We start from the raw sequence: 14,028 nt of genomic DNA, 5'->3' as shown, positions 1-14,028 counted from the left end.
TCCTCTTTTACTTCAGAAATCCAACCACAAACAAAGACAAGTCAAACCTGGTCAAATATAAGACGCTTTTGTGGACTGAATAATATGAAAAACATCCATACAATTATCCATCCGACCACTTTACAGCCAACTTCAGATGATCCCTCCATTGCCAATTCATTTGCTGAATACTGGTCTGATCAGTCCAAAGATTCCAACTTCTCACCCATGTTCACTAACAACAAATATTCAATTTCAACATATCAAAGCTCTCCTCCATCGCAATCTGCTCAGAAAATAGAATCAGATATCACTTCCATAGAACTTTCCTCCGCACTCTCAAGCTTAAAGGGCCATACACCAGGTATTGATCGAATCTCCTACCCAATGATTGCAAATACATCCCCAGCAGTTAAGGATAGAATTTTAAAACACTACAATAATATACTTAATAACTATATACCCCAAACTTACAAAATAGGTCTTGTTATACCAATAGCTAAACCCGGCTGCATCAATACATCAATAACCTCATACCGCCCGATTTCTCTAAACTCTTGCTTCGCAAAAGTTCTAGACAAAATCATAGCCAAGAGGTTGTGGTGGTTTGTTACTACAAAAAAACATATACACACAAATCAAGTTGGTTTCAAACGTGGAAAATCAGTTACAGACAATCTAGCGTACTTAGATCATCTGATAACTGATGCATTATCCCACAAACAACATTTGTCAATAGTGTCATTAGATTTCAATAAAGCCTTTGACAAAATTGGACTACATGCAATAACTACGCAACTCCAAGAATGGAATATCGGCCCAAAAATACTTAACTATATAATTAATTTTATGAGCAAGAGAAAAATCAAATGTCGCGTAGCAAACAACCTATCGAGCACTTTTCCTCTGCATAACGGAATCCCCCAGGGATCACCGATATCAGTTATTATATTCTTAATAGAATATAATAAACTAGCAAACCTCATTACTATCCAACGAAATCTCACATTCACAGCCTATGCAGACGATTTTCATATTATTGTCAAATTTAAAAAAAAACCAAACCCAAGAAAATTTAAATCTCGATGATCTATTCCAAAAAATCGACGAATGGTGTTCGTTTTCAGGCTCATCCTTATCATTTGATAAATGCAAACACTTACATATATGCCGTAAACATAACTGTAAATGCACAATAACAACAAGAAACCTAAACATTCCGAGCGTAGACCACTTAAAAATATTAGGACTCACATTCGATTCAAAATATAGATGGACTAGACACATAGAAGACTTAGCTAGCTCTCTCTCAAACAAAATTAATATAATAAAATGTCTCTTCAGTAACAAGTTCAATTGCAATACGCATACACTAATATCAATCACAAAAGCAATAATAGTTTCTAAAATTGACTACGGACTAGTATTTTACGGCAATTCCTCAATAACTTGGCTTAAAAAAATTCAAACCATCCTAAACTGTGCAGTAAGGATAGCTTTGGGAGCATTCAGGACAACCCCGGTTACAAATCTTTTAATGGAAGCTAACATAAACACAGTTGCAGATCGACGTGACTTTCTACAAGCCAAACTAATAAAAAACCTTTATTTTCCAAACAACTCACCTCTTCACAAAATCTCAAAGTCCCTCCAAAGCAGAATCCACTTCAACAACAAAATACCTTCAGCAATAACTTACTCACTACAACATTGCAAAAAACAAAACATAAGCCTTCTCATAAAACCCGAGATAAAAACTAAGCTACCTTTCTGGAAATTCCAACCAAATACCATAAATACCGAACTTGATAAACTAGACAAAAATAATACACACTACTCTATATACCAACAACACTTTCTTACCATCAAAAACCAATTTAATGATCACACTTTTCTGTTTACGGATGGATCAAAAACCATAAGTACCACATCATTTGCAATCACAACGGAAAAAAACACCTTAAAAGTGGGCTTACTACAAAATTTTTCTTCAATTTACTCTGCCGAAATCATAGCCATATTCGAGGCAATACAAATTGTTAAAGCTATGCGCGGGAAATATATGATATGTTCAGACTCTCTATCCTCTCTTCAAGCCATAGGCAACCCCGATAACTTCAACTATTATGAATCTAAAATTAGATCTCTTCTAATGCAACTACATCCAAAAATAAAACTACTCTGGATCCCAGGTCATAAAAACATAAAAGGAAATGAACTAGCAGACCAAAAAGCGAAATCAGCTTCAATAATGCCCCTTACATACACACACAATAACAATATATCAGACATTAATAAACACCTCAAGACAAAAATGCTTAAAAACAAACTTATAAAACTAGAACAAACATCGAACTGGTATCAATTTATCAATCCCAACCAAATAACAGCCGACAAATTCACCAAAAGACTAGACCAAAACACCACATCAAGGATAAAACAAACAAAAATAATTAGACTAAGACTAGGACATACAAGAATAACTCACCAACATTACCTAGACCCTACCAAAATAAATACTTGTACGCATTGCCTGAACAACGTTCCAGTAACTTTAGAACACCTACTCAAAGACTGCCCATCCTCACAACTCACAGACATACGTTTCAAAATCTTCGCTAACAATAATCCGCTGACATTCCTCTCTAACCCAACTAAAACTGAAATAGACCTAATCATAAAATATCTAAAAGAATCCAACTTATATCCATTAATCTAACTCTAATATAAAACCCATGGAATACATCTCACATATAATAAATATAATATAATAAACATAACATAATAACAACATAGCCGAAGGTCATAGTAACCAGTGCTATCACTAATAAGCTAGGTTAATAGTTTTAACTCTAACCTCGCTGTAAATAAATAAATAAATAAATAAATAATATTAAACCCAAAATGAACTTATCAATTTCGCAGTGATGCGGCGAAGGTGAATATCGAATATAATCGATCATACCCTCGATTGAAATTTCGTGATTCATACAAAATTTACCTTCAGAAATTTCTAAAATGAATAAAAGATTTTATTTTATTCAAAATTATATTCAAATTTCCATATGCTTTCGAATATAAATATCGGATACTACCGATTATATTTAAACAGTTGGTCCGTCCCATCAATAAAATAATGAATGAATGAAATAATGATAATAATGAACCATTCCTTTTGAATGATTACTGATGGAATATATTTAAGTGCACTGAATACTATGCCGTAAAGATATTTCCTATTTCAGTTCCAGTAAAGTTCCCAGAAAAGGTTTAACAATAGTAATGTTTATATATTTAATAGTTTCATGTTTTGGTTTTCTTGTCTTTTAACGAATAGTAATGACTTTTAAGGACATGTACATAATATGCATTCGTGATCGAATCGAGGGATAAAAACATACATATATGAACGAGTATGCACGTATAGGATAAATATATGCTAAACAACTTTTCTATAGAACAATATCCGGATGCTTCTTCGCTCGGCCAACGAAAGTAATAAAAAACTTTTTGGCTCCAACAAAATTATTGTCACTCCCCTCAAACCACTTGGATTTGTTTCCATTCCACGATCAAGGATCGGCACACTTGTCTTTTCTATAAACGAACGATTGGCTACAGCAAATTCAACACTTTAGTTAACGACTAATTAAAATGGTGAAAACAGCGATGCCGAAACCTGAACAAGATCCAAGGATAAAACAGAGTAAATCGTTATGGAAGGGAAGGCTGTAGAGTATACAGTATTACTATATATAGCATCTATCAGAGACCTGAATGAATCCACAGTAAACATCTTTCTTTTCCTTTGAGGCTAAAACGTATTACAATATTCTGATAATATACGAGTTATATATACGAGTATGTATGTGTAAAAAGGCAGTGCAACTGCTCTTACATTATTTAAATATATCGCAAAAATCAATGAACCAAAGAATCAATCAAAGTTTCACTTTCTGTGGATTCATGCAGTTATTCAGTACAGACATATCATATGTATGTATGTACAAATTTCACACGTTTATATATTTGATATATAAAATACAAAATAATGAAGAGCAGAGACACAGTAGAAGTCTATGGCAAATAATAAGAAATTATAATAGTAACAAAAAACAAAAAAAAAACTAGATAATCCTTAGCGTGGGGGGATCAGACACTCTTAACACAGGCAGGCGGCAGGAGGAGGAGGAGGAAGGGTCTAGGGAAGGGCTACAAGCAGTGTGTCCATCTCCATCTACTTGTACTTCTTCATGAAATCGGCGTGGAATACACGGAACTTCTCCATCATCAGTTTCAGCTTGTCCGTCTGCGGCAGGATCGTGCTGCGGAAGTGATAGGTGCCGGGCTTTTGCCCGAATCCGCTGCCAGGAACAATGCAAATGCCTATAAAAGAGGGAAATAAATTAGATAAGCTCGGATCCGAATCGATGCGATGCCATCATCAGTAGTGCACCACTCACCGCTCGTCTCGAGGAGCTCGAATGCGTAGAAAACATCGGGTGCCATGCCCTTGGCCTTGGCTGCTTCGATCGCTTTGGGTGGGATCTCGATCTGGGGAAACACGTACATTGCCCCCTGGACGGGATTCACCTTGTAGCCCTCGAAACTACTGAGAGTCTTGTGGACGAGCTCTGCGCGCTCCTTGAGGGCCGCCAGGGTGGCGTTCTTCTCTTTTTGGAATAAGTCGTACGAGGGCTCGCCGGGCTTGGGTGGATTGACCAGAGCACTGACGGCCACCTGACCGGCGGTGGTGCTGCAGAGGGCAGCCGTAATCGACTTGGTGAGCATGGCCTTGACCTGGGGGCATAGGTTGACCACCTCCATGTATCCGCCACGAATGCCGCACTCGCCGAGGAAACCCTTCGATGTGGAAAGGAAGCTGACCAGCTCCTGGCTGCGGTAGGGCTCACCCATCTCGTAGGCGACCTTCTTGAACGAGTAGAACTTGGAGTTTGTGTCGTAAACGTTGTCCTGGTACACCTCATCGGCCAGCAGAATCAGCCCGTTATCATTGGCAAACTTGATGACCTCGACAATGTTATCGCGGGTCAGCACCTGACCGGTGGGATTGCCCGGATTGATGACGACCAGAGCGCGTGGATTGCACGTCTTCTTGGCCTCATCGAAGGAGCGCTGCAGCTCCTTGCGGCTCAGACTCCAGCCGGAATCCTCCTCCAAATAGTAGTCCACCTTGTCCATGCCATACTCGGCAATGGTGGCAGAGTACAGTGGATACTGGGGAATGGGCACCATCACGCCAGGTGGCTTGCCTCCCACCTCAGCGCTGCAACACAAGTAAGAGGTTTGATTAGAAAAGGGTTTTGCCTGGAATGTGGCACCACTTACTGGATCAGCGAGAGAATGCTCTTGATACCAGGCGAGGCACCGCCTGTCAGATAGACATTCTGCCAATCGCTGGGCACTCCGCCGTCGCGCTTCTCAATATAGTCGACCACCTGGCGTCGGACCACCTCCAGTCCAGCCGAGTCCGTGTACGAGCCCACCGAGTGACCCTGGCAGTTGGCAAGAATGGCGCGGGCCCGTTTCTTCACATCCTCGGGATAATCGGGCGAGTCCAGCAGTCGGGGCTCGAATGTCAAGGCCAGCAACTGTAGCGAGGAATGAACAGATAACCAACCATATTAAGGACTGGATTCCTGGGAAAGTTATCTCCGAGTCTGATCCTCACCTGACGCAGGAACGTCACCGGCTGCTGTCCCATGGCATGGCAATCACCGATATTGGCCCGAATCACCTGGTCGAACGGCTTCTTTGCACCCTGCAATCAAATTCAATCAAACGAAAGGGAAATTATACGTATTATGGTATTATTGTTTGTTGAGTGAATGAATGTTGGATCAGCCCGAGACCCAGCCCGTGCACGAGGCGTATCAAATGAGCTTTTAATTTGTGCTCTCTTCGCCATGCAAATTACGTTCAATTGGTGGACAGACACACACAGTCACAATCCAAATTGGTTCACCCCGTAATTGCAGATGATTTGTGTTTATTCATTGATTATTTATGATACGATTCCCCCCCCCCATCCATAGAACTGCAATGCGGTTCTAATTAACGTTTCATCGAGTGCCTAGGACTAATCGGTATACGATATCAAATTATCGTATGAAGAGTGGAGTGCCTTTTGCAGATATTAAATAACCTTGAAATGAAAGCAAAGCTTGTTCTATTTTGGATTACCTATGTCTTATCTATCTGCATACAATGTTTATATATATATTTTTAACCTGTTACTTAATAGCGACATATGACAACGCTTCTGTTGGTTCTGCCCTGACACACAGGGTGGAATAATTTGCCAAGACATTGTCAACAATCTAACACACAATTTGCAGGGCATTTGCAGGGGCCTGCATTCATTATATGTACATATATGCATGTAGATGGCGGCTTGGGTTGCTTCACTCCGCTCGAATGGGCAATTTACCACACAATTGCTGGGAAGGGGCTTTCAAATGAGTGACCCAGTAATGGATATGTAAAATGATGGCCGGGGGGGGGCCATTGTGGGGCTGCAAGTGAGCGTTGGCGTTGCCGGTGGCGTTGACGTCATCCAGTAGTACATGTCAGTGTAAATATTGAATAATTGAGGAATTCGCAGCACATCACGACGAGCCACAACAAGTTCCCCATGAAGGGAATGCTCTGGCTCTATATTTTCTAGATTCCTCACCGCAAACACTCGCCCAGTGTAAACGTACGCTCGTGTGGAGATCTCTGGCCCACCTTATCGAACCTTATTTTTGTTTTCAATTTCGTTAAATTGCTGATAAAGGTGTTGCCAAGTCGCCAGAATACGTTGGGGATGTGTATGTGTCCATGACTGTCGTGCGATTCCAATAAGGGGGATTTCACAAACAAAAGTTTGTTTATAGCTAGAGTTGCAGTGCGTCTACCATATCAATATAAATATTAGCGTAAAGTGCATATACATTATATATTTGGTATACATACTAAATAATGTGCTGTCTCTCATTGTAAATGTTCTGCTGCCTCTCTACAACCGATAGGATTGGGTGTGTAATTGCACGTAGCACAGTCTCCCCACCTGCGGCCTCTCTCCAATCTCGAGTTTCAGGCTTATTCCATCAATCAATTTGCACTAGTTTGTTGGGTTTTAAGTGGCTGCTATATAATTGATAAGTATTATGTGCTGTCGTATATAGCAGGTATATTGTGTATGGCGTAAGGCAGAGCCATATAATCGTACAGGCTATTGCGATCGGCGATCTTATCGCACTAACCGGGCCATAACAATAATAATATGTAATAACAATTTGCCAAATGTCAAATGGAAGTGAAAGCAAGTACGATACGAACGATAGCCGACAATCCGACATCCCAAATGTGGGATACCTAAAACACCTGAAGTCGCGAAAAAGTTAAGACAGCTACAATGTACATACCCTTGTGCCCTATTCGGCACAGGGTATTATGACCTTGGCAGAGGGAATAGGGAATGGGGAGACTCCCCCCATCATTCACATAATCCACTCAATGCACTCAAGACGCATAACAGAATATAAACTGACAAAATGATAAGAATGTCGGCTATTACCATCTCCTCCCCTGGGCCATGCCGCCGCATGGTTTTGGCAAGTGGCCAAAACGTTCTGCTTCATCCTGCAGCAGGCCGAACGGAATTTGATAGAAGCACAAAAGAACAAAAAACAAGGCGAATCGAAGCAGATCAGTTAGGCGGCGTATAAGGAAATCAATCGCAACGGGGGCGGAGCAGGGGGAAACGGGAACGTGAACAAGCTGTCAGCGACATTAAAATACAAATTCTGAAAAGTCAGCGCGGGGCAAACAATGGATCTTATAGTACATAAGCGTATAAGTGTGCATATATGTATGCATATGTATGTTGTGGGTCAATGTGCGCCGTCGCTTGGGCATATTTCGAAGAGAATTTTGCTTAAAGTATCCAAAACAAACGGTACAAGTTTACAAAGAGAAGGGAATAGCAGGAGAGGAGTATATGCATGGGTGGGGAGGCATTAAGCACACACACACTGACAAAGCTTATGCGCATGTTTTGTCTCTGTTTTGATATTTCTTGCTCTTTTCGCACTGATAACAGCATCGCAGCCCTTCCCCGCCTACGCACACTCTTAGCTTGTTATGTAAGCACAAGCTAAGGGAGTTGAAGGCCGTTCTATTGAGCCTGCACTTAATTGAAAGCGGCACAATGGGTATAACAATAATTAAAAACTTCCCATACATGCATACGGACGGACATACACATGTAACACAAAATCCACAGAAAAGCGACTTGAAAGCAAAAGCGGAGATTAGGCAAGCTCTTCATCGGCAATCATTCACACGTACTACATATCACATATGTACGTTTAGGTATAAAACGATATATCTTATTCTCCGAGTCTCCTTATGCCACTCCAAAGTTCATTTTAATTTTGGTTATACTTTTATCACCCATAAAAGCATACCTCTTTGAGATAAAGAACATTTAGTTACGACTTTATCAATTTGGTGCTTACTTTTGAGGGCCTCTAAGCGAAAAAGTCACATCCTCTTTTCCAATTTCGACGAATGAACGAACCCCCACCTCTAACAGGTGGGCGCAATGCAGTCAGTTGCCCGTGAATGATTTGGCAGCGAATTCCCGCCTACTAAAGCGTAACGAAAAGGGCGGCAAAGCGAACAAACGCAAACGCACTAATACACTAACACTTTGGATAGACAATAAATGCGGGCTTTTGACGGCCATTAAATTGGAAGACACGACACGGCGCGGTGCGGCGCATTTGACGTGGTGTTCAATTACTATATACACGCTTGCCCCAGGCGCCTAGCTCACTCACCTTTTCAAGCTCCTTTTCGATTTCGCCGGCTCGTATCACCAGAGGTCCACGCACAGCATACTCCATGGTGATGAAGTTCGGATTGATGTTCTCCAGTTGCAGACATTTCGCTGGCATCTTGGTGCTGGTTGAGAACGAACTATGGAGCGGAAGGTGGAGGAGTTCTCACTTTCGTTATTAAATTGTATTTCACTTCTCAGACACGGCCCAAACAACAAGAGGGACAACTAACCGACGGGCGTCAAACGGTGAATGTCTACCCCCAAAAGCTTCGGATTGAATGCGGCTGCGGTGCGACGTCGCTGTCGTTGTAGTCATGCTTGCTGCTGCTGCTGCCGCTGCCGCTGGCTCTGCCGACGCTGCTGTTGTGGATTTTTGAACGCTATGTATAAACGATTTCCAGCGTCGAATGACGACACTGGGCGTCAATTTTGATTGTTGCTGCTGCTGAGGATAGGGCTGGCGAAGTGGCAAGGCGGCGGCGGCCCTGCCAGACATTGTGGCTGCCGCACGTTGCATGGCGCTGGGTTTGTTAATTAACAGACGGCTCATTCTATTCTCTGAAATTATTCGAAAATTTTATGTTGAATATATATCGATATATCGATGTATTGATATACATATATTTTTTTTGTTTTTTCTTAAATACGGTTTGAGGTTTTCTCGGCACATGCAAAAGTGCTGGCTGTGAAAGGGTGTGAATGTATAAGAGTATAACACACTCGCATAAATTATAAGAGTCGGCATTCCGGCTCTCTCTCTCTCTGTGTTATCGGCAGAAGCTGCTCAATAAAATTGTATGCTTATCAATATAAAATAAGTAGATTATATATTTATTGGCCTCTCTTTATTGGTGCCATTGTTTGCCAAGTCCGTAGTTTATATAATTCAGAGATACAAATTACACGCTCATTACAACTGCCGTTAACAGTTCAGTTAAATGTGCCGCTCTTCGGCAATGACGCGCTGGCAGTGCGTATGCACATTTAGCGGAGACGCGAACCCCAACTGACAGCTGCATTCGGGCGCGTAATTTTACAACTGATATTCAAATTTGAATCAGTTTCTTATCACACTGTTACAATCGTAAAGCCCATTATCGCTGTGGATGTTTTTAGTTGTTCAGAAGCACCACATTAATTTGGATTTTGTTTGAATAGGAATTACGTACGAATAGGATTTATAGTATACGCGCTTTAATTCAGACTATATTTCGCGTGCTACTATACTCGCACGTTCCCCTATCAGTAGCCTGTACTTTTGACTTTGAGCCGGAGCGGGGGACTCTTATCAGTGACGTCCCTAGGCCGAGCTTGTTCATCTACCGATTTCCACAGATCCATAAATGTGGCAAAGTTCTTCACATTTCAGAATTTTGCACTTTGAAACGGCAGTTACGTAATGCAAGCTAGCAAAAAACAAGCAAAAACCAAAGGCAAAGACAAAGAATCATTAAAAACATGACAATGGCCAGATATCGCAAGGTATATGGCGGAATATTGGTGTAGATGTTTTCAAAATGTGGCACAACTGATGCGCACTCAAATCAAGCGTCAATCAGCCATCCCACAAAATGTTTGCTTTCGTTTTAGCGATTATATATATTATACTGTATCTGTATATGGCACAAAACATATGTGTTTTTTTTACATATATGTATATACACGTACCTCTTGCGGGAGGGGTGTTGTTGTTTTCTTTAGGAACAAGCCAGTCGAAGCCGGCTGAACCTTAGAACTTGTTTCGGCGAAGATTTGTTTTTTGAGGAACGGAACGCACTTGAAACCGGTTAGGGATTGATGGGCGCACAGCAGAGCCAAAAATAGTGTATATATGTATGTTTCTTTAATGTGAAATGCAAATTTATATATATCGCCAGCCATAGGGAACGATACTGATTATGCGAACCCAGAGAAAGCTCCCAAAACGATTGCCTGGAACAAAAACACAGCAGAAGGATCATTCGAAGTGTCAGTCAGAGTGGAAACAGCTGAAATATGGGACATTTTTCTAAGAAAAAAAGTGGGGGCTGGGCTCAACTATAGTAAAAACTAGTAAGGAATAGCAACACCTTCAGAGCTGAACCAAAACAGAGCCCTGGTTAAATATAATTGCAGATAGTATCGGAATAATTTATATATAATCTCTGTATGAATGTACATATGTATGTATGAAAAAAAAAAAATGAAGAAACCCAAAGGAAGGGTTGAGAATAATGGGGATTATCTGGAAAAGTTTATACCCACTGAATATACAGAGAAAGCTGTGGGTGGTATCCATTATATGTAAGACGTATTTTTGTGAAGAAAAGCCAACAAAAGCTAACAATTTTCCGTTTCAAAGAGGGGATTTACGGTCTGGAAGGGGTCTAGAACTTTCTTTCCTCTTGCAGATTTCTCTTTGTGGGTTTCACTGTACTCGACATTGTGTGCTCGAAATTTGATTTGTTTTGGGTCGCTCGGCACACACATTCTTATGCAATGGTGTTCCAAAATATTTGTGGACTTTGATGCAGCCACATGCCACAGTGCCACCACACCCACACCCTGACAATCCCTGGGAATTTAGAGGGTTTAGACCGTATATATCAAAACTGGATAAGATAGGGATGATAACAATTGAAACTAATCCGCGGCGAGAGTGGAGAGTGGAGAGAGGAGAGGACGTGGCAACTGGCACTTTGATTGAAATGTCAGAACAGGAGGTGGGGAAAATGGCAGTGGCAATGGCAGGGTCGGAGCTTCGCTAATTACTTGCTAAACAGCTGCTAACGCCTTACGCACACGCACACGCACACGCACACAAACACACACACATACTCAAGCAAAGAAAGACACAATGAATCTCTATTGAGCAACAATTGTCGGCTTTTCACAGTGTCGCGCATGGTGGAATAACATAGGGTGAGGCATATTGCAGGTCTTCAAGTTACATAGCATACATATTTAAATCTCCCTTTCGTTCCGCTCCCCGTCTGTTCCTTCGGGCACTGGAATATAATCACAATACGCGGCGCCCGGAGATTGCTCTCCGGTAATGCCACTTCACCTGACATTTGACACACTTTGGTAAACGTGCACGCAAATCAATTAAGGGCGTCACGCAAAACGATAAACGGTGTACGGAGTACGGTGAACCGTTGTTAGGCAGTAAACAAAACCACAGTTAGACGGAAATTGGCGATAATTGAACGTGCCACACACAAATCACTTTCACTAAACAGCGTCGCACTGTGAGGAGGTTAATTGGGAGCGGCGGGGGGTGGGTGGCTCGATTTTTGGCCCAATAAGAATGTTGTCGCCTGTATGTGTCCGTGTGTGTGTCGGTTGTCGTGTGTATGTAGTTCAAGAGCAGAGCGTCCGTCAGCCTCCAAGTTGGCAGAGCTCGATCGATTTTTCTTTGCCGAATGCAACACCTTTCCTCCTCGTCTGGGATGTTGCAACTCACCTTGAAGATGGGGCTAGGTTGGGGGGTTTATTGTTTTCCCTCCCGATTATCTAATGATCCCAAATGCTGCGGATGCGAACCGCGGACTGCTCTGGTGGGACGGACACACAAGATTGACCCTCAAAAATCAAGAGAGAAACGTTGGCATGCATACAACCAATGTGGAAAACTTAAACTTATTAATAAACTTATCTACACCATCCCTATATGTACAATATATGTATATACATGTAAATAATAAATATTAGGTTTGGTTGTGTGCGTGTCGTACCTGGCGCGCGCTCGCGTATGTATGGGTGTGTTTATGGTCGGTAGAATGTGTTCCAATAAGAAAATCAAAGCTTGGCCCGTTCTGCCTCTCGCTCCAATTCCGCTGAAGCAACTGCGGCGGCGGTAATGGCAATCGATTGCTCGACAAATTCTTCGACAACAGTGTGTACAGTTGTTGTTTTTGTTATTGCTGTGTTTGCTTATGTTGCATTTATCAATATAACGGCATTGACCGTCCGTGCGAAAAATAGTGCGCCAAGCGATAAATTTGTATTGGCCCCAGTGTGACCGCGGATCAAATATACGGTCTTACCCTCAGAAATATACCAAAACTACGTCACAAATTTCAAAATATACCGCAAATATACTGACGAACTATTTGTATTTAAGTTCCATTAAATTCCATCGTTTTTGATATTCGGTTGAATATTACCAGCTAGCTAAGACCCTCAGCTCTGAACTCATAGTTTTATCCGAATATTAAATCAATTTCCTACAAGACTGGTTAAATTTTAGTTTTCTTCTTTATAGCATTGCGTATAAAATAAGGTTTAAACAAAACCACTAAACAACAATTTCGACAAAATTAATTTCCTTACATGGCAACTACACGCTACCTACACAAGTGCTACATACTAACTACATTTTAATGTAATTAGCACCTGAAGGTGCTTAATTAACTGAATGCTGTAATTAACCTGAAGAGGAAATGTGTACGTTTTAAAAAATGTTGCCATTTTTGACAAGCCTCTTTTTTCGACATTTTTGAAAAATTTATGGCTAACGATCAGGAATTCGATGCTGATCACGAAAAACAATTTTATCTGGCCTAGGCCATGGCTCTAAATGGTATTTCTACACGATTTCTGCAAGGTGTGTGAGCTTGACATGGTGGCAAGAAAATCAGAAAAATCGATCAAGTATACGGTCGGACCCTCAGAAATATACCGAAATATACCGTCTCATTTTAAAAATATACCATAAATATTATGACGAATTCAAGTTCTATTATACATATTCCTCGTTTTTAATATTCCGTGGAGTTTTACTAGCTATATAGATCTTTCAGTCCTGCCCACATAATTTTATACGATAAATTTACCTATTTTCTACTTGACTGGTTTGTTTTAAACACTTGCTTTTATTGGATTTTGCCTAAAAAAGGTATTAGCGAAAAAGGTCAAGCAAAAAAAACGTTAGCAAATAATCGTTCGTATTGTTCAATTTTGATATTCCGTTGAATAATAACGGCTTTCTTAAACCCTCAGCCCTGCCCACATAGTTTTATTCCATTGATGAATCAATTTTGTGCAAGATTAACTACTTTTAAATACTCCCATTTATTGTGTTTTGACTAAAACACGGTTTAAGCATAAGAGGTCAACAAATAGTCGCAATGTTGTCATGTCAAAGTTGCTGGTAATGAAGACTTGTGCTTATCAACCGGAGTATGGGCATTTGTATACCCTTTTTCGTTAATTTA

General features: G+C 40.9%; 1 protein-coding gene and 1 long non-coding RNA gene across 3 annotated transcripts; both read right to left on the bottom strand.

The window, feature by feature from the left end:
- Positions 1-3,259: 3,259 nt before the first annotated feature.
- On the bottom strand, positions 3,260-12,764 carry LOC108164610 (alanine aminotransferase 1). 2 transcript variants are annotated; one of them, XM_017300449.2, is made up of 7 exons: positions 12,547-12,764; positions 9,061-9,388; positions 8,829-8,967; positions 5,672-5,761; positions 5,329-5,591; positions 4,443-5,266; positions 3,260-4,365 (listed from the first exon to the last, which is right to left on the bottom strand). In XM_017300449.2, the coding sequence occupies exons 2-7, from the start codon at positions 9,378-9,380 to the stop codon at positions 4,217-4,219; spliced, it is 1,785 nt and encodes a 594-aa protein (XP_017155938.1). In that variant the 5' UTR covers positions 9,381-9,388; positions 12,547-12,764; the 3' UTR covers positions 3,260-4,216. The 2 variants fall into 2 exon arrangements, with proteins under 2 accessions (XP_017155938.1, XP_017155939.1); XM_017300450.2 differs by lacking the exon at positions 12,547-12,764 and adding an exon at positions 12,276-12,372.
- LOC117187820 lies at positions 6,153-8,822 on the bottom strand. The gene is made up of 2 exons (XR_004472371.1): positions 6,958-8,822; positions 6,153-6,895 (listed from the first exon to the last, which is right to left on the bottom strand). It is a non-coding gene; the product is annotated as an uncharacterized LOC117187820 (long non-coding RNA).
- Positions 12,765-14,028: the final 1,264 nt, after the last annotated feature.

This window comes from Drosophila miranda, chromosome XL (assembly GCF_003369915.1).
Source record: "Drosophila miranda strain MSH22 chromosome XL, D.miranda_PacBio2.1, whole genome shotgun sequence".
Classification (NCBI taxonomy): domain Eukaryota; kingdom Metazoa; phylum Arthropoda; class Insecta; order Diptera; family Drosophilidae; genus Drosophila; species Drosophila miranda.
The sequence above is the reverse complement of the archived record's forward strand: the minus strand, read 5'-3'. Positions and strand labels throughout refer to the sequence as shown.